This window comes from Daphnia magna, linkage group LG4 (genome assembly GCF_020631705.1).
Source record: "Daphnia magna isolate NIES linkage group LG4, ASM2063170v1.1, whole genome shotgun sequence".
NCBI lineage: Eukaryota > Metazoa > Arthropoda > Branchiopoda > Diplostraca > Daphniidae > Daphnia > Daphnia magna.
In genome coordinates, this window is record NC_059185.1 from 5,584,651 (window position 1) to 5,609,002 (window position 24,352).

Below are 24,352 nucleotides of genomic sequence, written 5' to 3' on the forward strand. Positions count from 1 at the left end.
GGTCGTCACTAGTTTACAGCAACTTAGGCTCAATCTTCGGGTAATTTGAGATACTTTTCTAGACCGTTCAGAATCTTATGATTGAAAAAAATTTCCAAAATTCGTCGTCCTGTCACATCTCGGAATTTGTTTGGGTATAGCGTTTTGGGTTTAAATCCTTACAGAATTTAATGACTACCTTTGTCGAATGCTTTGTTTCGTTTACATCGATTATGCTTCAATCCTTTACAAGTGGGAAAAAGTTGCGTTTAAGCAACAAGACGTTATTGTGCGTGTCTACGTACGAATCATGGCTCAATGGGTGAGCATCAGATTGTGGCGCTAGATGATTGTGGATAAAATCCCATTAGAGGTAGGAAGTACACAATATGTTTGCTGATTCATTTTATTGCGGTTATCACTGACAGTTTACAAGCGTTTTTGTAATTTACCTTGGCAACTTTAAATTATTACTAGTGTGAACATGTTACCTTTAAACTCATTGTAAAAATTGAAAATTAAAATCTGTGAGTTATGGCTCAATGGTAGAGCATCGGAGCGGTACGCCGAAGGTTTAGGGTTCAATTCCATCGCGAAAATGATCGCACATATTAGCTCTGCAACTGTTTGTTTCAGAGCGTTCGAACAGACAGCTGGAGAAGAGACAGCGCCGAAAAGGTGGACATTCATCTGGTAGACGTCTACTGGTTTCGTCGAGCCCGGATCGCGCCACAAGAAACGGAAGGCCGGCCCGTCGATAGCCCACACCCTTACCTGATGGAACATTTTTTCCACATCGGCCACGATTGGGACAGCGTACTGACGGAAGCGAAGAAGAATCCCAACAAGATTTGTGAGGAGATCTGGACCTCTGCGTAGAACATCTTTTAGGCATATTCCGTGACATTTTGCGGACAAATCAAATACAACACGACATTTTCCCGGCTTGTTCGGGTTAAACACCGGATGATGAGGGTTGTACCATGTTCGACCTGAGGGCCCAGCATCAATGTCTCCTTTAGACAGTTTACGCGCATGTTTGAGATTGACGTAAGTGTTGATAACACCTTTGTAGGTTTCGGCCAGTTTATTGTCTTTGGAAAATTTTCTTTCGAGGCTGGAAAAACGTCGTTGGGCAGCAAAGAAGTTGTTGGGTAGCGCCGGGTCGTCCAACTTCCACAATAGGCCGGATTCGTAACGTTCGCCATTGTGTTTTGTAGTATCTCCCAGTATTTCCCAAGCTCTTTCTTCGTCTCTACTGATGGGCTTCATGACGTTTGGCTTCGTTCCGAAGGTGTCGAACTCGATGAAGTGTTGCAGCAAGTTGTCACACCGGTCTTCGGATAAGCTAAGATGAAAACAACTCCGACCTGTTTCATCGGATCTTGCCGCGGGGCCAGCAACACACCAATCAAAGGCTGTAAGATAAGCTCGGGGAGCACGTTGGTGATACGGGTCCTTACGAGTTTCAAAAATCTCGATAGCAGCTGGGTGGTCCTGCCCAATCAGGATAGCAACATCTTCATCGAGCACCGAAGGTATTGGCACATGAGCAAGGTGTGGCCATTTCTTGGAAAGGTCAGTCAGGCCAATGGAGTTTTTGTTCAGCCGGAAAGTGTCCATCACGTGTACGTCGATGATGTCGAGGCTGAAACGACCATCCAGCGAGGCAATGTTGAATTTCACTATCTCATGATCAGTCGGTCGGCTTTCTCCATCAACCGTTCTTGTAACGACTCGTTCCATGCGGCCTTTTAATCCGAGAAGAGTTGCGACCTTTTTCCTGATAACAGATATTTCGCTTCCACCGTCTAGAAGCGCAAATAGATGGTACTTCTTCCCGTTGGCACGCAGAATCACTGGAACGATCGGCAGCAGAGTTCGTTTAGTCGATTCAGTAGCGCTTGAACCAGAGAATTTGGTTGTTTTGGGGCTTCCCACCTTCGGATACATTCGTGGGGCACCATGTAGGAGGGGATGATGCACACCGTCACAATTGGTCTGGTTGCACCTGTCAGTACGACGACATTCTCGGCTGAGACGGTCACGGCCCAGACAGCGGAAACAGGCGTTGCATTCCTTCACGATAGTAGCTCTTTTCTCAACTGGAACTGCCTTAAACTGTCTTCAATCCTTGAGGTGGTGGGAGTGTGTGGATTTACACCCTGGGCATTTTGATATTTTTTGCTCGGTCGACTTATCGGTAGTAGTGTTGAAGATGTTATGACTAGTTGGACCACGATGTCTACTATCATTGGGCTTCCTTTGGATCTTCGGTTGGTGGACCTCGGTAGATCCAGCGCGGATTGAATGTTCAGCCATAGCAACTCCATCGAGCCATTGATCTAAATCCTCCACAGTGGATAAGTGAGGCTGCATCGACCAGCTTTTCTCTCCCCACCGACTTCTCAAGGTTGGTGGGAGTTTGGAGACAAGTTGAGAAAGCGTAGCGTGGATATGAAGCTCCATTCCGTAGCCACCGAGCCGTAAGGTTGCTATGACAGAGTGGAGATCGGCTGAAAAGGCACGCAGTGCTTTAAAATCGTTGTCCCAGAACGGCTGAAGTTTCAACAGGGACGATATGCAGGCCTGAGAGACGATCTGCGGGTTTCCGTATCGTTTGTGCAGTTCACTAAGAGCGTGTTGATAAAGACCTGGGGTCGAATTCAGAACTTTTTTAAAGACTTAATTTGAACTTGACTTGAAACAGTCTTAGTTAAGTACGACTTAAGTCAAGTATTGGGCTGAAGTTCGAAACTTTAATTTTCATGTTGAAGTGTGATTCCGAACAAAAAAAGCTCACTTTATTTCCTTTACTTAACTAAGATTATTTACTCGACTTAGGAAATTCACTTGACTTGAAATTGGCAACTGAGCCAATGAGAGAAGGCCTACTGAAAATATTTCTTAATTTAGCAGCAGACGCTTTTTCATTTTATTAGAGAGTGAAAGGAACTTAAACGAGTAAACAAGAATTGAGCCGTCGACCGTGTAGTGGTTTTAAGTTTCGTTTGTGCTTTTCAACTTGTGCAATGAGTCTTCCAAAAGGTACAAAAAGATCAAGAGATGTGTGACTTGAAAAGGAAACTTACACGATGCTGGAAACTTTTATTATATACAAGGTACCGTGTGAATCATGTCATTTGAACTAAAGAATTACTTTAATTTCGATTTTATCATAACGTAGGACATCCTCAATGGAGCATACTCATCAACAGTGACCAAAGAACGGAAGAATTCATTGTGGAAGGAAATAACTTCAGTTATTCACAATGATCACCCTGAGTGTACGGAAAAAACACAAGAACAAGTTGAAAAAAATTGAAGAACTTTATTGCAGCAGCACGAGTGGCAATTCGAAACTACAACAACGGCTTAACCGAGACAGGTAAACTTTTCCTAGAACCATTTAATTAGCCTTACGTAATACTTATAAATGTGTTAGGTGGTGGCCCTTTGGGTGAGTATGGAATATTGCGTCCAATCTATCAAAAGTATTACGAGGAAGTTTTGGACTTGGACAACCCCGCAGTATCTGCAACAGCCATCCCAGTAAGAATTCTAGATATTCCCATCAATAAATTTGTAAAATGTAACACATGTTTTCAATTACAGGGTGCTATTGACACCGATGACTTAACTGTTGTTGCTAAGAACGCTGTTCTGCAACAACAAAATGTTTTAGCCATCACTGGAAGGTTTGATCAACCAACCGAAGAAGTTATATCAAATGAAACCTTAATGGAATCGTCTGAGAATAATAAACTCGTTGCTACGCATTATTCTGAAGAGCAGTATTAGGCCCTTGGATCAAAGTGGTTCCTCAGCAGGAAGCCCAAAGCCCCCTACTGCATTGACAAGATTGGAAATTGAATGTGGGCCTGCCATCAATATGGACAAAGGAAAGACATTGAAGAAAAAGAGTATAGTCGCTGAACGGGCACTTTTCCATACAAGTAGTTCATCAATCAGCAGACCAAGCACACCCTTAACATCACACTCTTCGCCAGAACCACAGGACGCATTTAATGTTTTAAAACAAAAAAGAGATTCCTCAACCCTCCGTCAAGTAATGAAGAAAACCAAATACTCCCTTTGTGAATTGGGAGAAACTCCTGCCCAGAGTCGACTGACTGAACAACGATTGAAGGTCCTATCATCGGCCATGGATTTCCGTGAAAAGGGCTCGTGGACGCTCTACCGAGAGCCGACCAACGAGGCAAAGAAAAACGGGAAACGGACTCGTGGACGCTCTACCGAGAGCCGACCAACGAGGTTCAGTACAGGGCGTTTGAGCAAACGATTCATGGCCACTCTGCCGAGAGCCGACCAACGGATCTTTACATACAAAGGGAACACAGAAATTATATTTAAATTACAGACAACAAGCAGTTTCAAACGAATGTAAATTTAAATATGATGGTAACAACAGATAAGTGTTCGGGTCGTTAGGCTGGAGTTGTAGTCAGCTGGCAAATCTTGCTGGATGCCGGAACTATTGGATTCTCTAATCGGTCGTCTGCCACGCGGGACTTGGGAAGGCAGCGTTTACGAGATAGTAAGGAAGTTAAAAAAGGAGTCCCGATGAGAATGGATGAACAGGAACGACTCCCTCGGCTTTCCTGATGACCAGTCGCGTGCGTAATGGCCGCCGTACCGAGTCATGATTTCCCGGTCGATGCACCAATTTTGTTGCCTTACGCACGAGATAAATGAAAAGGCGGAAGTATTATTACACTTTGTATTTTGTTCATAAGCAATCGAGTGTTAGGGCTGGAGAGACTTGCGATGAACACGTTTCCATACGTGTTCCTCAAGCTTCCAATTACACAAACCAAAATGGGGGCCAAATCTCATACAGGGCACCACCGAAATGTGGGCCAAATCTCATACAGGCCTAGATGTTCGGATGTTCAAAGTCTTGCTATAAGTAAGATGCCAATCTTACTCCTCAAGATAACTTTGCGATAGACGAGACAACAGCGTGACCTGCTATGAACACGTTTGCCAATCGTGTTCCTCAGGGTTTCAGTAAAGATGGTTACGAAATTATGTTTCAGATGTGGCAATGTTCAAAGTCTTGCTATGAATAAGTTCGCCAATCTTATTCCTCAAGATCACTTTGCGACAACGAGACGACAGCGTCACCTGCTATGAACACGTTTGCCAATCGTGTTCCTCAGGATAGGTTGCGATAAACGAGACAACAGCACAACCTGCTATGAGCACGTTTGCCAATCGTGCGTCTCAGGTCTTGGAAAATAGTAAGGGAATTTAGGGCCACAGTCTACAAGTCAAAAGGGAAAATTAGATACTGGTTGCCTGCCAGTATCGAGACACAAACTCAATTGCACGTGAGTTAAAACGAGAAACGAAAGGAAAAAAACGGAACTAAGGGCGAGACGTAAGTTTGGGAGCCGGGACACGTGTGTCTTGTAGGCAACTAGTCGATCGTCTGGGCTCAGGTCATCCGTAGCTCCGCCCTTCGTTACCAATTTCCCAAACTCCCATCCAGACGTTGCCAGATCGGAAGTTCGGTCAGCGAAGTTGACCCTTTTTTTGGGGCATTGAAATGCCAACACCCACACAACGTTCTTTTTCCCATTAATAGAACCAATGGATCAATAAGATACCTAAAAGATACAAATTACAATAGTAATGATGCAGCAAATACTCATACTATTCTTTTTTCTTACGAGGCTTCAGCATCCCTCAGAGGATAACCAACATCAATGTTTCTTTTTGCTTTCTTTGCAAGACACTTGTTGGTTTCAGACATCAATGCCTCTAATGTTCCTGTCCACACAAAGCAGGAAAAGCTTCTTGCCTCAAGGGTCATCGCAAGGAAGTCCAAAGTCAAAAACTTCCAAGAGAAGAATTTTTCGTACTCTCTAATCCTATAAATAATAAAAATTTAGTTAATATCAACATGCCATAGAGTTGTATGTTAAAGCAAACTGCAAACTAAAAATACTGTTGATAGGTTTTTTTATACCTATTTATGCAAAACAACATTGTGTAGTTCAGGATGGTAGGGCAGAAATTCCCAATATTTTCCATTGGAATGTTTTCTCTGGGATCGGTGTATTTACGATGCACACTGTGTGTAAAGCTATATAGATAGTGACCATACCTGAAGAACCACATTAATAATGAAGGTGTGTGAAAAAGCAGAATCCTTGGGTTTGGCATGAAGATATTGTCGCGGGTGAAAAGGGGTAAATGTTTATCTCTTTACAGAGATGATTCACCCGCTCATTGAACTACGCTGCGACCGTGGGAATGAATCATTGCAGATAATCAGTGCTAGAAGTAGATACGGAGACATGCGCTCCGGAAGGGGCGTAATTAGCATAGCAGTATAAATGCAAGTGTAAAATTCGGTAAAAGACAAGTTCCCTGGTTTCCCTAGAGTTCTTCAGACGCTTCTCCAACTTTTGGTAATGGTTATCCCTTTTGTTTGAGTTAAACCATTGTTTAGAATTTAAGTCATCACTTGTTGTATTCGTTTGTTCTTGTCCCAATACAACTCGTGTGACAATTGGTGGAGACGCAGCTCGTTACCCGTAAGTGACGAATTAGTGCTGCAGAGTTTTAATTTTTGAGACGCAGCTCGTTACCAGTAAGTAACGAATTTTTTGCTGCGGTGTGGCAATTATTGAAGATGCAGCTCGTTGCCTGAGAGTAAACGAAGTCGTGCTGCAGTCATTGTTAGCCGATGCCGAAGAGGACAAACCCACGGCTACCTAGTTGCCCAAGAGACCCCAGCCGACGATTACATCCGCTTCGAGAACTGTCAAGCGTTCCGGTAGAAACTTCACCTACCCCAGCCTCATCGTTGGAGAGTGGAACTTCCTTTGTTGGTGAAGCCCTAAATTTTGAAGGTCCTATTCCAAAGGACCATTTGACCAAAGAAGCTGACAGTCAGGGTGAATCAGTCGAGACTGGAAGAGATTCAGACTCGGATTCAGAAACCGAGGTCGTTTTGAGAACTGCAAGTCCAGTTGTTTCAGTCAGTGGACAACAATTTATAGTGCCATCAGGGCCTATTGTGCAGCCACAAAGACAAGCTATGGCAGCTGTCAGAAAATTTATTAGCCCGCCTATCTTTCGAGGTAGTCCGGATGAAGATGCGCGCCAATGGATGGAGCGCTACGAGACAATTTCCTCCCATAATGGATGGGGTGACGCCGAAAAACGTAATAACTTCAATATGTACTTGGACGATACTGCTAGAAACTGGTTCCTGTGTGCAAGAATCCCGAACGGCTGGGAAGACACGACAGCACAACCTGCTGCAGGAGGGAACCCTGCCACACCTGCAGTTACCGGCCTTCGTTCGATGTTTTTAAAAGAGTTTCAACCGGACAACTATGGCCTTTTCCAAGAAACAAGACTAAGAAGCAGAACACAAGGAATGGATGAGCCAACTGTTAGGTACTATTATGAAATCCTCAACCTTTGCAGACTGGTCGACTCGAATATGTCGGAAGCACACCGATTGGAGCACCTTTTTCGAGGCCTTCGACCAGCCCTTCTTAGAAAAATTTACCCGTTGAAACCTAAAACATGTGAAGAGTTTTTAACACTGGCCAAAGCTTATACGGAAGCGTCGCTCATGTCAGAAGCAAGAGGATGGAAGGATTCGGCAATGGAACCACATAAACCTCTTGAGCAGGCACCAAACCTTTCCGTCGTCTATCCAGACCAGCAAGCAGAATTTATGAAGTCAATGCGTGAGTTAATCCAAGACACGTGTGAGAAATTAATGGCAAAGGAGCAAGAGAAGGCAAAAAGGCCCTACAAGCCAAAAGGACGTTCTACTGACGGGAGACCATTTTGTTTCCATTGCAAGAAACCCGGGCACGTCGCTCGGCAATGTTTCAAAAATCCAGAATCTCCAAATTATAAAGCTCCGACACGGGATGCAGCGCCAGCTACGCCGTCAACGGCGAATACAGCAGTAAATCTGGCGACCCAAGCTCCTAACGTACAGGAAGAAAAACACCTGTTGAACTTCGATGGAACAAACTTGATTAAGGAACCTGTGTTTTGTGGTGAGGTGAATGCAACAGCAGTAATTGACACTGGTGCAGCAGTGACAGTCATCTCTCCTGAATTATTGAAGAAAACACAATTCGTTCAGCAGCCATGGAGTGGTTCCGGAATTATTCTCGCGAACGGTTCACGAGTGATGCCCGAAGGAGCAGCCGAAATCCTGGTGACGCACAAAAACAGATCTGTGAAAGGAAAAGCAATCGTTATGGCAATGTCGGGAATTGAACTTTTGATGAGAAATGATTTTCTCAAACAATTTGGATGTATACGGATTAATTACCAGACGGAGAAACCTCTTCTCACCATGGGTGATTTAACGCTTGCAGTAATCTCCCTCCCTGCGAAGGAAGAAACAGAAGATACTGTGTTAGTATCCAACGAGCGTCAGGAAATTCCAGCGTATTCAATTAAACCGGTTCCAACGAAAGTTTCTAGTAAACTGGAAGGCGCTTGTGTCCTGAAACCATCAGTTTCACTGATGGCCACGACAAGTCTGTCTACGGGTCACGCCCTTGTGCAGAAGGACCTGGAAAACATTCCTGTAGCAAATCTGTCTCCCAAATCAGTGTGGCTGGAGAAAGGTGTAACATTGGGGACTTTAGAAGAAATCCAAGAAGTGGAAAAAGCAGAAGAATCTGGTGAAGTTCCAGGAACAAATGCTACGATTGAAGAAATGGATGAAAAAACAAAAAATTTATTGGATAATTTGAAAAGCAGAATTGGAGAAAACCTGCACGAGGATAAAAAAGTGAGGTATTGAAAATTCTCAAAAGTTCCATCAGCTGTTTCGCATTTAGTGAAGATGATTTGGGGCACTGTACGTTGGTGGAGCACGACATTAACACTGGAGTTAACCCTCCAATTCACCAGCTCCCTTATAAGAGTGCCTGGAAGGAACGAGCTGTGATCCAGGAACAGGTGGAAGGAATGTTACGCCAGGGAATAATTGAACACTCGGACAGCCCTTGGTCTTCACCTGTGGTCCTAGTAAAGAAGAAAGATGGAACTTGGCGTTTTTGTGTTGATTATCGCAAACTTAATGCAGTGACCGTAAAAGATTCCTACCCGCTGCCTCGTGTGGCCGATACATTGAGCCGCCTGGAGGGGGCTACAATCTTCTCCAGCATTGATCTCCAATCCGGTTATCACCAGGTGCCAGTTGCCAGCAAGGATAGACCGAAAACAGCTTTCGTAACTGCGGATGGATTATATCAGTTCCGTGCTCTTCCATTTGGATTAACTAATGCCCCGGGCACATTTCAGCGGGCAATGGATATTATTTTAGCCGGACTTCGATGGACAACGTGCCTGGTGTACCTAGATGACGTCATCGTCTACTCGGCAACGTTCGAACAACATTTGGAACGACTCCAATCAGTGCTGGATTGCCTTGCAAAAGCCAACCTGAAACTAAAATGGTCAAAATGCTCATTTGCTAAGAATACATTAAAAGTATTAGGTCACGTCGTTACCAAGGAAGGTGTTGGTCCGGATCCTGAAAAACTAGAGGCGGTGGAAAATTTTCCATCTCCAGCAGTAGGCCATTCAACAGCAAATAAAGTCAAACGAGTACAAAGCTTCCTGGGATTGTGCTCCTATTACCGGCGTCACATCCAGAATTTCGCAGCCATCGCACGTCCGCTTACATCGCTAACAAAGAAAGACATTCCATTCATTTGGGGAACGGATCAAGTTAGTAGCTTCAACTCTCTAAAAGCAGCACTTACATCAGCTCCAGTGCTAGCTCCTCCAAACTACGAGTTACCGATGGAAATTCTACCGGACGCCTGTGGTTTCGGCATAGGAGGTGTACTAGCACAGCGCATCGATGGAGTTGAAAGACCAGTAGCTTACGCAAGCCGCTTATTATCGAAATCAGAAACAAATTATTCTATCACGGAGAAAGAATGTCTTGCATTAGTATGGTGCCTTACCAAGTTTCGATGTTTTGTGTGGGGTTGTCAAGTGAAAGTGATCACCGATCATCAAGCGTTGTGTTGGTTAATGAGCAAACGGGACCTCGCCGGACGTTTAGCGCGTTGGAGTCTCTCGCTTCAGGAGTACGATATAACTATCGTATATCGTAGTGGGAAAACACACGACAACGCCGACTGCCTCTCACGAAACCCACTTCAGCAGATCGAAGAAATGGAAGATGATCGATGTTTCATCGTTGCGGCCATTGGACCAAATGCAGTGGATATCCTTTCTCCCGAAGAAAACGGCTCATTTATCCGCAAACAAAGAGCTCACCGTGATTGGAGCGAAAAAATCTCGAAGCTCGAGGACGGAAAAGAAAGGGTGAAAAACTTCGTTCTGTGCAACGGAAAGCTCTACAAAGAAACTTTTAAGGATGGAAAAAATTACAGAAGATTATGTGTACCTGTGGAATGTCGTGAAAGAATTTTGCAAGCTTATCACGATGACATTGTTTCCGGTCATTTAGGCATCAAGCGGACCCTCCACAAAATTTGCAGTCGATTCTTTTGGCCGAAAATGAATCTTGACATAACTCGCTACGTTCAGAGTTGCGTGAGCTGTCAAGGAAGAAAAGGAGTTCCAGATAAACCTCCGGGATTCCTGCAATGCATAAAAGTAGAAAGACCTTTTGAGAAATTGGGTATGGATCTGCTAGGTCCATTCCCTTTGTCTCATAAGGGTAACAAAATGATAATCGTTGCAGTAGATTACCTAACTAAATGGGTTGAGCTGAAAGCTATGCCAACCGGCAAAGCAGAAGATGTCGCTGAGTTCTTCGTTAACCAAATTTTTCTTCGCCATGGAGCTCCAGAACAAATCATCACTGATCGAGGAAAATGCTTCGTTGCTGAGTTAACTCAGGCAGTGGTCAAAAAATTACACACCAACCACAAAACAACATCCAGTTATCATCCTCAAGCAAACGGGGCTGTGGAAAGAATGAATCATACGTTAGCAGCAATGCTTTCCATGTATGTTAGTACTGACCAGCGGAATTGGGATGAGACCCTACAGTATGTGTGCTTTGCGTACAACACAGCCAGGCAAGAATCCACAGGATACTCTCCATTCTTTCTCCTCTACGGACGCGAGCCGAAATTACCAATCGACCTGGAGCTGGGCGCGGATCCGAATCCATTGTTGACAGAAGATGGCGCCACAAGAGATTACGCAGATCGCCTATTGATCGAATTATCGACAGCTAAAGAAATAGTGAAAACTAGAATGGAAGAGGTAAAAAACAAACAGAAAGAGAGGTACGACTCACATCATCGGGATCTGTCCTTCCAATCCGGAGATTTAGTGCTAGTGTACAAACCATTCAGAAAAGTGGGAAAATCCGAAAAACTCCTTCACCGGTGGTTGGGACCTTTTAAAGTGTTGAGGAAAACCACGCCGGTGAATTATGAGGTGACATCAGCAACCGGTCGAGGGAAAACGGATATTGTGCACGTCATCCGTATGAAGCCATTCTTTGAAGCCTCAAATGAATGGCAGCTCCCACAAGAAATAGCTCCAAACAATTTAGAAGAAACCACCGAAAAAGAACACAGGGAAGATCAAGAAATTGAATCACAAGATGTACCAGCAGTTACCAGCCCTCAAGCGGTAGCAGGTGACAAGGAAACAGTTACCGAACATCCCACAGCAGATGGCGTCGTGGTAGCGCCCTCCACTTCAACTGAAATAGCACAAGCTCAAAGGCCCATCCGTAACAGAAGACCACCCGCTAGGTACCTAACTTGCTTGGTACCATTCTTGATGCTCCTGTTTACGGTCTTCAATCCACCAATGGTTACGGCACTGATCCTGAGAGAAAACACGAATTTTAAAGAACATGTAGATGTCGCTTTCAGTGAATCAGCATGGACAATCGTAACTGACCTCGATTTAGGGCCGGCTGGAGCAGCAATAGCTTACTTGCAACAGAAAATTCTCCAACAACAAGCAGTGGCAGACAAGTGGAAACAGCAAGGATCTCGACCACAAAAAATAGCAGCCAAAAGAATTTTCAGCAAATTGCGAAGTTTCTCGAAGGAACTGGAGAGCGTGACCGAGCAATTCGCGACCGTGAAAGAAGCCTTAAACACCAACCCAAGAAACCGACGTAGTCTCATCGACGGAGGTGGATCAGCTCTCAAATGGCTTTTTGGCGTTTCAACACAGCAGGACCTAGAAGAATTAAACAGTCAGGTGCAACAGGTTAAACTGAATCAAAAGGAAATGATACACATTATGGACAAGCAAGCTACCGTTCTGAACGAATCGTTGTGGGAATCCAGAGCCAACTCTCAGTTGATTAGAGAGCTCCGAGGACAGTTTGCGTCCTTGCAAAGCGTGACCGCACAATTATTAGAGTGGAATACAAAGCTAGAAGAGCTTGACTTAGACCATTTCGAGTATTTCTTCCAGCTGGACGACACGTTTGAGGCGCTGAATCAAATCCTGCAATGGCTACACCAACTTGCCGATAGCCTCAACATAGGATTCAGTCTATTAGCAAACGGGCATTTAGCCCCTCAAATCGTTTCCCCAGCACGATTTAACGCAGTGATTAAAAATGTCAACCGACAATTACCTAGAGGATGGTCAATTTCCAGCGATGAGCTTTGGGTGGCTTATCGTGAATCCACAGTCACGGTGGCAGCATTGGAACATCATTTCAGGATCTTCATTCAGGTCCCTATCTTCGATCATGCTCAACAGTATAAGCTGTTTCAGATCATCAACCTGCCGGGGGCTGCAGATAATGGAACGCATAGTGTCAGCTTTAGCAACTTACCAAACTTTCTTGCAGTAGCAGCTGACCTCGAAACATTCCTGGAACTCTCCAAAGACGACGTCCGGGAGTGCAGTAAAATAGGTCGACCGTTATGTAAATTCCATACGGGCATCAGCAAACGGAACGCTCGCAAGTCCTGCGCCATAGCAGCATTCATGAACGATGTACCTCGAATCAAGACGCAGTGCCGGAAAAAATTTGCAGATTGGCGAGGTCCAGAAGTCGTATACATTGGAGCAAATCAATGGGCCTTCTCGGCGACGAAACCACACGACATAGTATTCTCATGTCCACCCAATGTTGGACAACCGCCCCTAAGAACGCTAACATTACCAGCGGTTGGAATATTTGAAGTGCCTTTGGGTTGTACGGCGAGAACAGAAGATTGGGTCTTCCCAGCCAGCATGGAGGGAAGCATAGAAGCCCTGAACCTTCAAGCGGCGGTGCTGCCATCTGTCAACGTTTTTTCTCAGGACCCAACCAGTAACAGCAGCGGGAAGCACGTCATCATCGAAATTCCGCGGGAGAACACGAGTTCGATAGACATCATTAGTGAATTACTTCAACGGAATGACCGCGCCAGGTTAGCTGCTGAAATGACGGGGGAACAAATTCACAACCTTGTGACCAAAGTGGATAAACAGATGGAGACATCTTCTGCCCGATACCCATATGAATTAATAATAATAGCTGTAGTATTAAGTATGGGAATCACATTTTTGGGTTATAAATTTTACCTACTTAGTGCAAGGTTAGCTGCTCACGAACAGCACGATGTGGTCAGCCTACCACCCGAAGACCGCGGGAGGGAAGAGTTGGAAATGCAGAACCTGTAAAACAATAATTCACCTCCCGTAGTTATTATGCACCTATAGTAATCATGTACCATTGTGTCAAACCTAACCTATGATGCCCTCTAGCGTAGAAACAAGAAAAGAGAAGAGTTGTGTTAAAAAATGTATTGAAAATTCAAAAAGGGAATACCGGATTGCAATTGACAAAGGAAAAAATTATAAGGCTTCAGATTCCGGATTCTCCCCCAGAGGTTCAAAACTTCCAGCGCAACCAGTCGGGCTGCCAGCCGAAACTCCACCGTGGAGAACAAAACCTCTGAATGGAAGTCGGAACGTCGGGGGACGGATGATAAACATCCTCACCTGACTCAAGCCACCACAGAAGTCTAGCATAGTTGTGGGAATAAAAATCGCGATACTTCGCGTAGCCGGGATACGTACTAAAAGAATGAAGAGAAAAAAAAAAAAAAAAAAAAAAAAGTTAAAATCATGATGAAGAAATTTCCTAGAACACAAAGGGAAACATACCTGTAATAGAAGTCCATTCCCAAACTTCCCCTGAAAACGGTGTAAAATCCAAAGAGGTACCCGTAACCTTAGCATCGTTTAGGAGTGTGGCAAACAGCCTCCGATCACTTACATTCAGGCGACGGTACCGGCTCACGGGATTACGGAAGGCAATCTCAGCGAAGCGCACAACGGCAACGTCAAAATACCGCCAGTCGGACAATACATCGGAAAGGGTGAACATCTTGAAAGACCTGTATCACACCAAAAATGAAAATGAACTGTGCCAGCAGAAAGGCTGTGCCCGATTTTTATTCAGTTTCAATAACCTTCGAGGATCACAATCATTGCCTATCAGTTCCATTTCTTTTACATTGGTGTTATAGTTAGTGTTAACAAGGGTAACCTTCATGCTTTATCGCAGGTAGATAAGTACAGTCGGGTCGCCTGTCTTAAAGAAGGGGGACCTGTCGCGGGTGAAAAGGGGTAAATGTTTATCTCTTTACAGAGATGATTCACCCGCTCATTGAACTACGCTGCGACCGTGGGAATGAATCATTGCAGATAATCAGTGCTAGAAGTATATACGGAGACATGCGCTCCGGAAGGGGCGTAATTAGCATAGCAGTATAAATGCAAGTGTAAAATTCGGTAAAAGACAAGTTCCCTGGTTTCCCTAGAGTTCTTCAGACGCTTCTCCAACTTTTGGTAATGGTTATCCCTTTTGTTTGAGTTAAACCATTGTTTAGAATTTAAGTCATCACTTGTTGTATTCGTTTGTTCTTGTCCCAATACAACTCGTGTGACAATTGGTGGAGACGCAGCTCGTTACCCGTAAGTGACGAATTAGTGCTGCAGAGTTTTAATTTTTGAGACGCAGCTCGTTACCAGTAAGTAACGAATTTTTTGCTGCGGTGTGGCAATTATTGAAGACGCAGCTCGTTGCCTGAGAGTAAACGAAGTCGTGCTGCAGTCATTGTTAGCCGATGCCGAAGAGGACAAACCCACGGCTACCTAGTTGCCCAAGAGACCCCAGCCGACGATTACATCCGCTTCGAGAACTGTCAAGCGTTCCGGTAGAAACTTCACCTACCCCAGCCTCATCGTTGGAGAGTGGAACTTCCTTTGTTGGTGAAGCCCTAAATTTTGAAGGTCCTATTCCAAAGGACCATTTGACCAAAGAAGCTGACAGTCAGGGTGAATCAGTCGAGACTGGAAGAGATTCAGACTCGGATTCAGAAACCGAGGTCGTTTTGAGAACTGCAAGTCCAGTTGTTTCAGTCAGTGGACAACAATTTATAGTGCCATCAGGGCCTATTGTGCAGCCACAAAGACAAGCTATGGCAGCTGTCAGAAAATTTATTAGCCCGCCTATCTTTCGAGGTAGTCCGGATGAAGATGCGCGCCAATGGATGGAGCGCTACGAGACAATTTCCTCCCATAATGGATGGGGTGACGCCGAAAAACGTAATAACTTCAATATGTACTTGGACGATACTGCTAGAAACTGGTTCCTGTGTGCAAGAATCCCGAACGGCTGGGAAGACACGACAGCACAACCTGCTGCAGGAGGGAACCCTGCCACACCTGCAGTTACCGGCCTTCGTTCGATGTTTTTAAAAGAGTTTCAACCGGACAACTATGGCCTTTTCCAAGAAACAAGACTAAGAAGCAGAACACAAGGAATGGATGAGCCAACTGTTAGGTACTATTATGAAATCCTCAACCTTTGCAGACTGGTCGACTCGAATATGTCGGAAGCACACCGATTGGAGCACCTTTTTCGAGGCCTTCGACCAGCCCTTCTTAGAAAAATTTACCCGTTGAAACCTAAAACATGTGAAGAGTTTTTAACACTGGCCAAAGCTTATACGGAAGCGTCGCTCATGTCAGAAGCAAGAGGATGGAAGGATTCGGCAATGGAACCACATAAACCTCTTGAGCAGGCACCAAACCTTTCCGTCGTCTATCCAGACCAGCAAGCAGAATTTATGAAGTCAATGCGTGAGTTAATCCAAGACACGTGTGAGAAATTAATGGCAAAGGAGCAAGAGAAGGCAAAAAGGCCCTACAAGCCAAAAGGACGTTCTACTGACGGGAGACCATTTTGTTTCCATTGCAAGAAACCCGGGCACGTCGCTCGGCAATGTTTCAAAAATCCAGAATCTCCAAATTATAAAGCTCCGACACGGGATGCAGCGCCAGCTACGCCGTCAACGGCGAATACAGCAGTAAATCTGGCGACCCAAGCTCCTAACGTACAGGAAGAAAAACACCTGTTGAACTTCGATGGAACAAACTTGATTAAGGAACCTGTGTTTTGTGGTGAGGTGAATGCAACAGCAGTAATTGACACTGGTGCAGCAGTGACAGTCATCTCTCCTGAATTATTGAAGAAAACACAATTCGTTCAGCAGCCATGGAGTGGTTCCGGAATTATTCTCGCGAACGGTTCACGAGTGATGCCCGAAGGAGCAGCCGAAATCCTGGTGACGCACAAAAACAGATCTGTGAAAGGAAAAGCAATCGTTATGGCAATGTCGGGAATTGAACTTTTGATGAGAAATGATTTTCTCAAACAATTTGGATGTATACGGATTAATTACCAGACGGAGAAACCTCTTCTCACCATGGGTGATTTAACGCTTGCAGTAATCTCCCTCCCTGCGAAGGAAGAAACAGAAGATACTGTGTTAGTATCCAACGAGCGTCAGGAAATTCCAGCGTATTCAATTAAACCGGTTCCAACGAAAGTTTCTAGTAAACTGGAAGGCGCTTGTGTCCTGAAACCATCAGTTTCACTGATGGCCACGACAAGTCTGTCTACGGGTCACGCCCTTGTGCAGAAGGACCTGGAAAACATTCCTGTAGCAAATCTGTCTCCCAAATCAGTGTGGCTGGAGAAAGGTGTAACATTGGGGACTTTAGAAGAAATCCAAGAAGTGGAAAAAGCAGAAGAATCTGGTGAAGTTCCAGGAACAAATGCTACGATTGAAGAAATGGATGAAAAAACAAAAAATTTATTGGATAATTTGAAAAGCAGAATTGGAGAAAACCTGCACGAGGATAAAAAAGTGAGGTATTGAAAATTCTCAAAAGTTCCATCAGCTGTTTCGCATTTAGTGAAGATGATTTGGGGCACTGTACGTTGGTGGAGCACGACATTAACACTGGAGTTAACCCTCCAATTCACCAGCTCCCTTATAAGAGTGCCTGGAAGGAACGAGCTGTGATCCAGGAACAGGTGGAAGGAATGTTACGCCAGGGAATAATTGAACACTCGGACAGCCCTTGGTCTTCACCTGTGGTCCTAGTAAAGAAGAAAGATGGAACTTGGCGTTTTTGTGTTGATTATCGCAAACTTAATGCAGTGACCGTAAAAGATTCCTACCCGCTGCCTCGTGTGGCCGATACATTGAGCCGCCTGGAGGGGGCTACAATCTTCTCCAGCATTGATCTCCAATCCGGTTATCACCAGGTGCCAGTTGCCAGCAAGGATAGACCGAAAACAGCTTTCGTAACTGCGGATGGATTATATCAGTTCCGTGCTCTTCCATTTGGATTAACTAATGCCCCGGGCACATTTCAGCGGGCAATGGATATTATTTTAGCCGGACTTCGATGGACAACGTGCCTGGTGTACCTAGATGACGTCATCGTCTACTCGGCAACGTTCGAACAACATTTGGAACGACTCCAATCAGTGCTGGATTGCCTTGCAAAAGCCAACCTGAAACTAAAATGGTCAAAATGCTCATTTGCTAAGAATACATTAAAAGTATTAGGTCACGTCGTTACCAAGGAAGGTGTTGGTCCGGATCCTGAAAAACTAGAGGCGGTGGAAAATTTTCCATCTCCAGCAGTAGGCCATTCAACAGCAAATAAAGTCAAACGAGTACAAAGCTTCCTGGGATTGTGCTCCTATTACCGGCGTCACATCCAGAATTTCGCAGCCATCGCACGTCCGCTTACATCGCTAACAAAGAAAGACATTCCATTCATTTGGGGAACGGATCAAGTTAGTAGCTTCAACTCTCTAAAAGCAGCACTTACATCAGCTCCAGTGCTAGCTCATCCAAACTACGAGTTACCGATGGAAATTCTACCGGACGCCTGTGGTTTCGGCATAGGAGGTGTACTAGCACAGCGCATCGATGGAGTTGAAAGACTAGTAGCTTACGCAAGCCGCTTATTATCGAAATCAGAAACAAATTATTCTATCACGGAGAAAGAATGTCTTGCATTAGTATGGTGCCTTACCAAGTTTCGATGTTTTGTGTGGGGTTGTCAAGTGAAAGTGATCACCGATCATCAAGCGTTGTGTTGGTTAATGAGCAAACGGGACCTCGCCGGACGTTTAGCGCGTTGGAGTCTCTCGCTTCAGGAGTACGATATAACTATCGTATATCGTAGTGGGAAAACACACGACAACGCCGACTGCCTCTCACGAAACCCACTTCAGCAGATCGAAGAAATGGAAGATGATCGATGTTTCATCGTTGCGGCCATTGGACCAAATGCAGTGGATATCCTTTCTCCCGAAGAAAACGGCTCATTTATCCGCAAACAAAGAGCTCACCGTGATTGGAGCGAAAAAATCTCGAAGCTCGAGGACGGAAAAGAAAGGGTGAAAAACTTCGTTCTGTGCAACGGAAAGCTCTACAAAGAAACTTTTAAGGATGGAAAAAATTACAGAAGATTATGTGTACCTGTGGAATGTCGTGAAAGAATTTTGCAAGCTTATCACGATGACATTGTTTCCGGTCATTTAGGCATCAAGCGGACCCTCCACAAAATTTGCAGTCGATTCTTTTGGCCGAAAATGAATCTTGACATAACTCGCTACGTTCAGAGTTGCGTGAGCTGTCAAGGAAGAAAAGGAGTTCCAGATAAACCTCCGGGATTCCTGCAATGCATAAAAGTAGAAAGACCTTTTGAGAAATTGGGTATGGATCTGCTAGGTCCATTCCCTTTGTCTCATAAGGGTAACAAAATGATAATCGTTGCAGTAGATTACCTAACTAAATGGGTTGAGCTGAAAGCTATGCCAACCGGCAAAGCAGAAGATGTCGCTGAGTTCTTCGTTAACCAAATTTTTCTTCGCCATGGAGCTCCAGAACAAATCATCACTGATCGAGGAAAATGCTTCGTTGCTGAGTTAACTCAGGCAGTGGTCAAAAAATTACACACCAACCACAAAACAACATCCAGTTATCATCCTCAAGCAAACGGGGCTGTGGAAAGAATGAATCATACGTTAGCAGCAATGCTTTCCATGTATGTTAGTACTGACCAGCGGAATTGGGATGAGACCCTACAGTATGTGTGCTTTGCGTACAACACAGCCAGGCAAGAATCCACAGGATACTCTCCATTCTTTCTCCTCTACGGACGCGAGCCGAAATTACCAATCGACCTGGAGCTGGGCGCGGATCCGAATCCATTGTTGACAGAAGATGGCGCCACAAGAGATTACGCAGATCGCCTATTGATCGAATTATCGACAGCTAAAGAAATAGTGAAAACTAGAATGGAAGAGGTAAAAAACAAACAGAAAGAGAGGTACGACTCACATCATCGGGATCTGTCCTTCCAATCCGGAGATTTAGTGCTAGTGTACAAACCATTCAGAAAAGTGGGAAAATCCGAAAAACTCCTTCACCGGTGGTTGGGACCTTTTAAAGTGTTGAGGAAAACCACGCCGGTGAATTATGAGGTGACATCAGCAACCGGTCGAGGGAAAACGGATATTGTGCACGTCATCCGTATGAAGCCATTCTTTGAAGCCTCAAATGAATGGCAGCTCCCACAAGAAATAGCTCCAAACAATTTAGAAGAAACCACCGAAAAAGAACACAGGGAAGATCAAGAAATTGAATCACAAGATGTACCAGCAGTTACCAGCCCTCAAGCGGTAGCAGGTGACAAGGAAACAGTTACCGAACATCCCACAGCAGATGGCGTCGTGGTAGCGCCCTCCACTTCAACTGAAATAGCACAAGCTCAAAGGCCCATCCGTAACCGAAGACCACCCGCTAGGTACCTAACTTGCTTGGTACCATTCTTGATGCTCCTGTTTACGGTCTTCAATCCACCAATGGTTACGGCACTGATCCTGAGAGAAAACACGAATTTTAAAGAACATGTAGATGTCGCTTTCAGTGAATCAGCATGGACAATCGTAACTGACCTCGATTTAGGGCCGGCTGGAGCAGCAATAGCTTACTTGCAACAGAAAATTCTCCAACAACAAGCAGTGGCAGACAAGTGGAAACAGCAAGGATCTCGACCACAAAAATAGCAGCCAAAAGAATTTTCAGCAAATTACGAAGTTTCTCGAAGGAACTGGAGAGCGTGACCGAGCAATTCGCGACCGTGAAAGAAGCCTTAAACACCAACCCAAGAAACCGACGTAGTCTCATCGACGGAGGTGGATCAGCTCTCAAATGGCTTTTTGGCGTTTCAACACAGCAGGACCTAGAAGAATTAAACAGTCAGGTGCAACAGGTTAAACTGAATCAAAAGGAAATGATACACATTATGGACAAGCAAGCTACCGTTCTGAACGAATCGTTGTGGGAATCCAGAGCCAACTCTCAGTTGATTAGAGAGCTCCGAGGACAGTTTGCGTCCTTGCAAAGCGTGACCGCACAATTATTAGAGTGGAATACAAAGCTAGAAGAGCTTGACTTAGACCATTTCGAGTATTTCTTCCAGCTGGACGACACGTTTGAGGCGCTGAATCAAATCCTGCAATGGCTACACCAACTTGCCGATAGCCTCAACATAGGATTCAGTCTATTAGCAAACGGGCATTTAGCCCCTCAAATCGTTTCCCCAGCACGATTTAACGCAGTGATTAAAAATGTCAACCGACAATTACCTAGAGGATGGTCAATTTCCAGCGATGAGCTTTGGGTGGCTTATCGTGAATCCACAGTCACGGTGGCAGCATTGGAACATCATTTCAGGATCTTCATTCAGGTCCCTATCTTCGATCATGCTCAACAGTATAAGCTGTTTCAGATCATCAACCTGCCGGGGGCTGCAGATAATGGAACGCATAGTGTCAGCTTTAGCAACTTACCAAACTTTCTTGCAGTAGCAGCTGACCTCGAAACATTCCTGGAACTCTCCAAAGACGACGTCCGGGAGTGCAGTAAAATAGGTCGACCGTTATGTAAATTCCATACGGGCATCAGCAAACGGAACGCTCGCAAGTCCTGCGCCATAGCAGCATTCATGAACGATGTACCTCGAATCAAGACGCAGTGCCGGAAAAAATTTGCAGATTGGCGAGGTCCAGAAGTCGTATACATTGGAGCAAATCAATGGGCCTTCTCGGCGACGAAACCACACGACATAGTATTCTCATGTCCACCCAATGTTGGACAACCGCCCCTAAGAACGCTAACATTACCAGCGGTTGGAATATTTGAAGTGCCTTTGGGTTGTACGGCGAGAACAGAAGATTGGGTCTTCCCAGCCAGCATGGAGGGAAGCATAGAAGCCCCGAACCTTCAAGCGGCGGTGCTGCCATCTGTCAACGTTTTTTCTCAGGACCCAACCAGTAACAGCAGCGGGAAGCACGTCATCATCGAAATTCCGCGGGAGAACACGAGTTCGATAGACATCATTAGTGAATTACTTCAACGGAATGACCGCGCCAGGTTAGCTGCTGAAATGACGGGGGAACAAATTCACAACCTTGTGACCAAAGTGGATAAACAGATGGAGACATCTTCTGCCCGATACCCATATGAATTAATAATAATAGCTGTAGTATTAAGTATGGGAATCACATTTTTGGGTTATAAATTTTACCTACTTAGTGCAAGGTTAGCTGCTCACGAACAGCACGATGTGGTCAGCCTACCACCCGAAGACCGCGGGAGGGAAGAGTTGGAAATGCAGAACCTGTAAAACAATAATTCACCTCCCGTAGTTATTATGCACCTATAGTAATCATGTACCATTGTGTCAAACCTAACCTATGATGCCCTCTAGCGTAGAAACAAGAAAAGAGAAGAGTTGTGTTAAAAAATGTATTGAAAATTCAAAAAGGGAATACCGGATTGCAATTGACAAAGGAAAAAATTATAAGGCTTCAGATTCCGGATTCTCCCCCCAGAGGTTCAAAACTTCCAGCGCAACCAGTCGGGCTGCCAGCCGAAACTCCACCGTGGAGAACAAAACCTCTGAATGGAAGTCGGAACGTCGGGGGGACGGATGATAAACATCCTCACCTGACTCAAGCCACCACAGAAGTCTAGCATAGTTGTGGGAATAAAAATCGCGATACTTCGCGTAGCCGGGATACGTACTAAAAGAATGAAGAGAAAAAAAAAAAAAAAAAAAAAGTTAAAATCATGATGAAGAAATTTCCTAGAACACAAAGGGAAACATACCTGTAATAGAAGTCCATTCCCAAACTTCCCCTGAAAACGGTGTAAAATCCAAAGAGGTACCCGTAACCTTAGCATCGTTTAGGAGTGTGGCAAACAGCCTCCGATCACTTACATTCAGGCGACGGTACCGGCTCACGGGATTACGGAAGGCAATCTCAGCGAAGCGCACAACGGCAACGTCAAAATACCGCCAGTCGGACAATACATCGGAAAGGGTGAACATCTTGAAAGACCTGTATCACACCAAAAATGAAAATGAACTGTGCCAGCAGAAAGGCTGTGCCCGATTTTTATTCAGTTTCAATAACCTTCGAGGATCACAATCATTGCCTATCAGTTCCATTTCTTTTACATTGGTGTTATAGTTAGTGTTAACAAGGGTAACCTTCATGCTTTATCGCAGGTAGATAAGTACAGTCGGGTCGCCTGTCTTAAAGAAGGGGGACCTGTCGCGGGTGAAAAGGGGTAAATGTTTATCTCTTTACAGAGATGATTCACCCGCTCATTGAACTACGCTGCGACCGTGGGAATGAATCATTGCAGATAATCAGTGCTAGAAGTATATACGGAGACATGCGCTCCGGAAGGGGCGTAATTAGCATAGCAGTATAAATGCAAGTGTAAAATTCGGTAAAAGACAAGTTCCCTGGTTTCCCTAGAGTTCTTCAGACGCTTCTCCAACTTTTGGTAATGGTTATCCCTTTTGTTTGAGTTAAACCATTGTTTAGAATTTAAGTCATCACTTGTTGTATTCGTTTGTTCTTGTCCCAATACAACTCGTGTGACAATATGTCAAATTTTAATCTAGTAAAAAAACCATCAATACAAATTAAAAAATACAGCAATTAAAATGAAAAATAAGGTAAACAAAAGATACACTCAAAAAGTCAAAACTATTCTCAGAAAGAATGTGTTGTTTACCGCTGACTAATTCTATTGTTGCAATTGCACCGTTTGTTTGTCTCAAGTCACATGCAACTCATTCCATGGTTGGAGATGCAAGATTAATAGTTGAAGGAAAACAAACCGCTAAAACAAAACAAAGTCAAATTATTCAACATGTAAAACAAAACAAAAAAACTTCCTTGACTTTTACCTGTATGGCGATGTTCGGCGATTCCTTCTTGAGGCACTCAAGGACTTCACCTAGCTGCCAACAAAGTGAGACTTTATGGCATGACTAATTGGATAATGCCTTAAATACCTTTATTAATCAATACGCTTACCAACGGAGCTTTGTTATTGTGCAACGCTCATCGAGGTGCAAACACGCGTACACTTCCAACGTGCGTATCGATAACTCGTCAAGTTGTCATTCATTAACTATACAATGCTGATCGAAATCGACCTAACAATCGATCGATAAATTCAATATGTTGTGTTGATTGTTTATGTGACAACTATCGAAAAAGAGTTGTCTATTAAAAAGTGGATCAAACGGCGTTCCGTAGTTGCCCCTTTTTATGTAGACGACCGTGATCGAAACAATGGAGCTCACACGGCCTGTAAAAAACCTTTCCATTGCCGGGCGACGAACAAAGCCTCGCCTTGAAAAATAACTTCGCTGCCTGATTTTTCCCTATCTTCATGACCGACGCGCCATCTCTCTGAAAAAAAAATCTCCAGAAACGTCGAGTCGCTCTTAGATTGCTCCGCATTCCTTTATTGTTGAGCCGATAATTGACAACCCATCTGTTAATCTCCGCGTTATCCCCTCTACAACATGACGTCAAGTTTTGCGACGCAGCATCTAAAATAAGAAAACGTATAAAGGATACGTACGAGACCCTGAAATCGACTCGAGTTGGCCGATTAAACTGCTCCACACTTCGTCGTTCAGCTGA

The 24,352-nt window shown here is 44.5% G+C and overlaps 1 protein-coding gene and 1 pseudogene across 1 annotated transcript; one reads left to right on the forward strand and one right to left on the reverse strand.

Moving 5' to 3' along the window:
- Positions 1-441: 441 nt before the first annotated feature.
- Positions 442-1,932, reverse strand: LOC123471110. Its single transcript, XM_045172013.1, has one exon. It carries the CDS (start codon positions 1,930-1,932, stop codon positions 442-444), a length of 1,491 nt encoding a protein of 496 aa, XP_045027948.1.
- Positions 1,933-3,011: 1,079 nt separating this feature from the next.
- LOC123471111 lies at positions 3,012-3,780 on the forward strand (annotated as a pseudogene).
- The last annotated feature ends 20,572 nt before the right edge of the window (positions 3,781-24,352 follow it).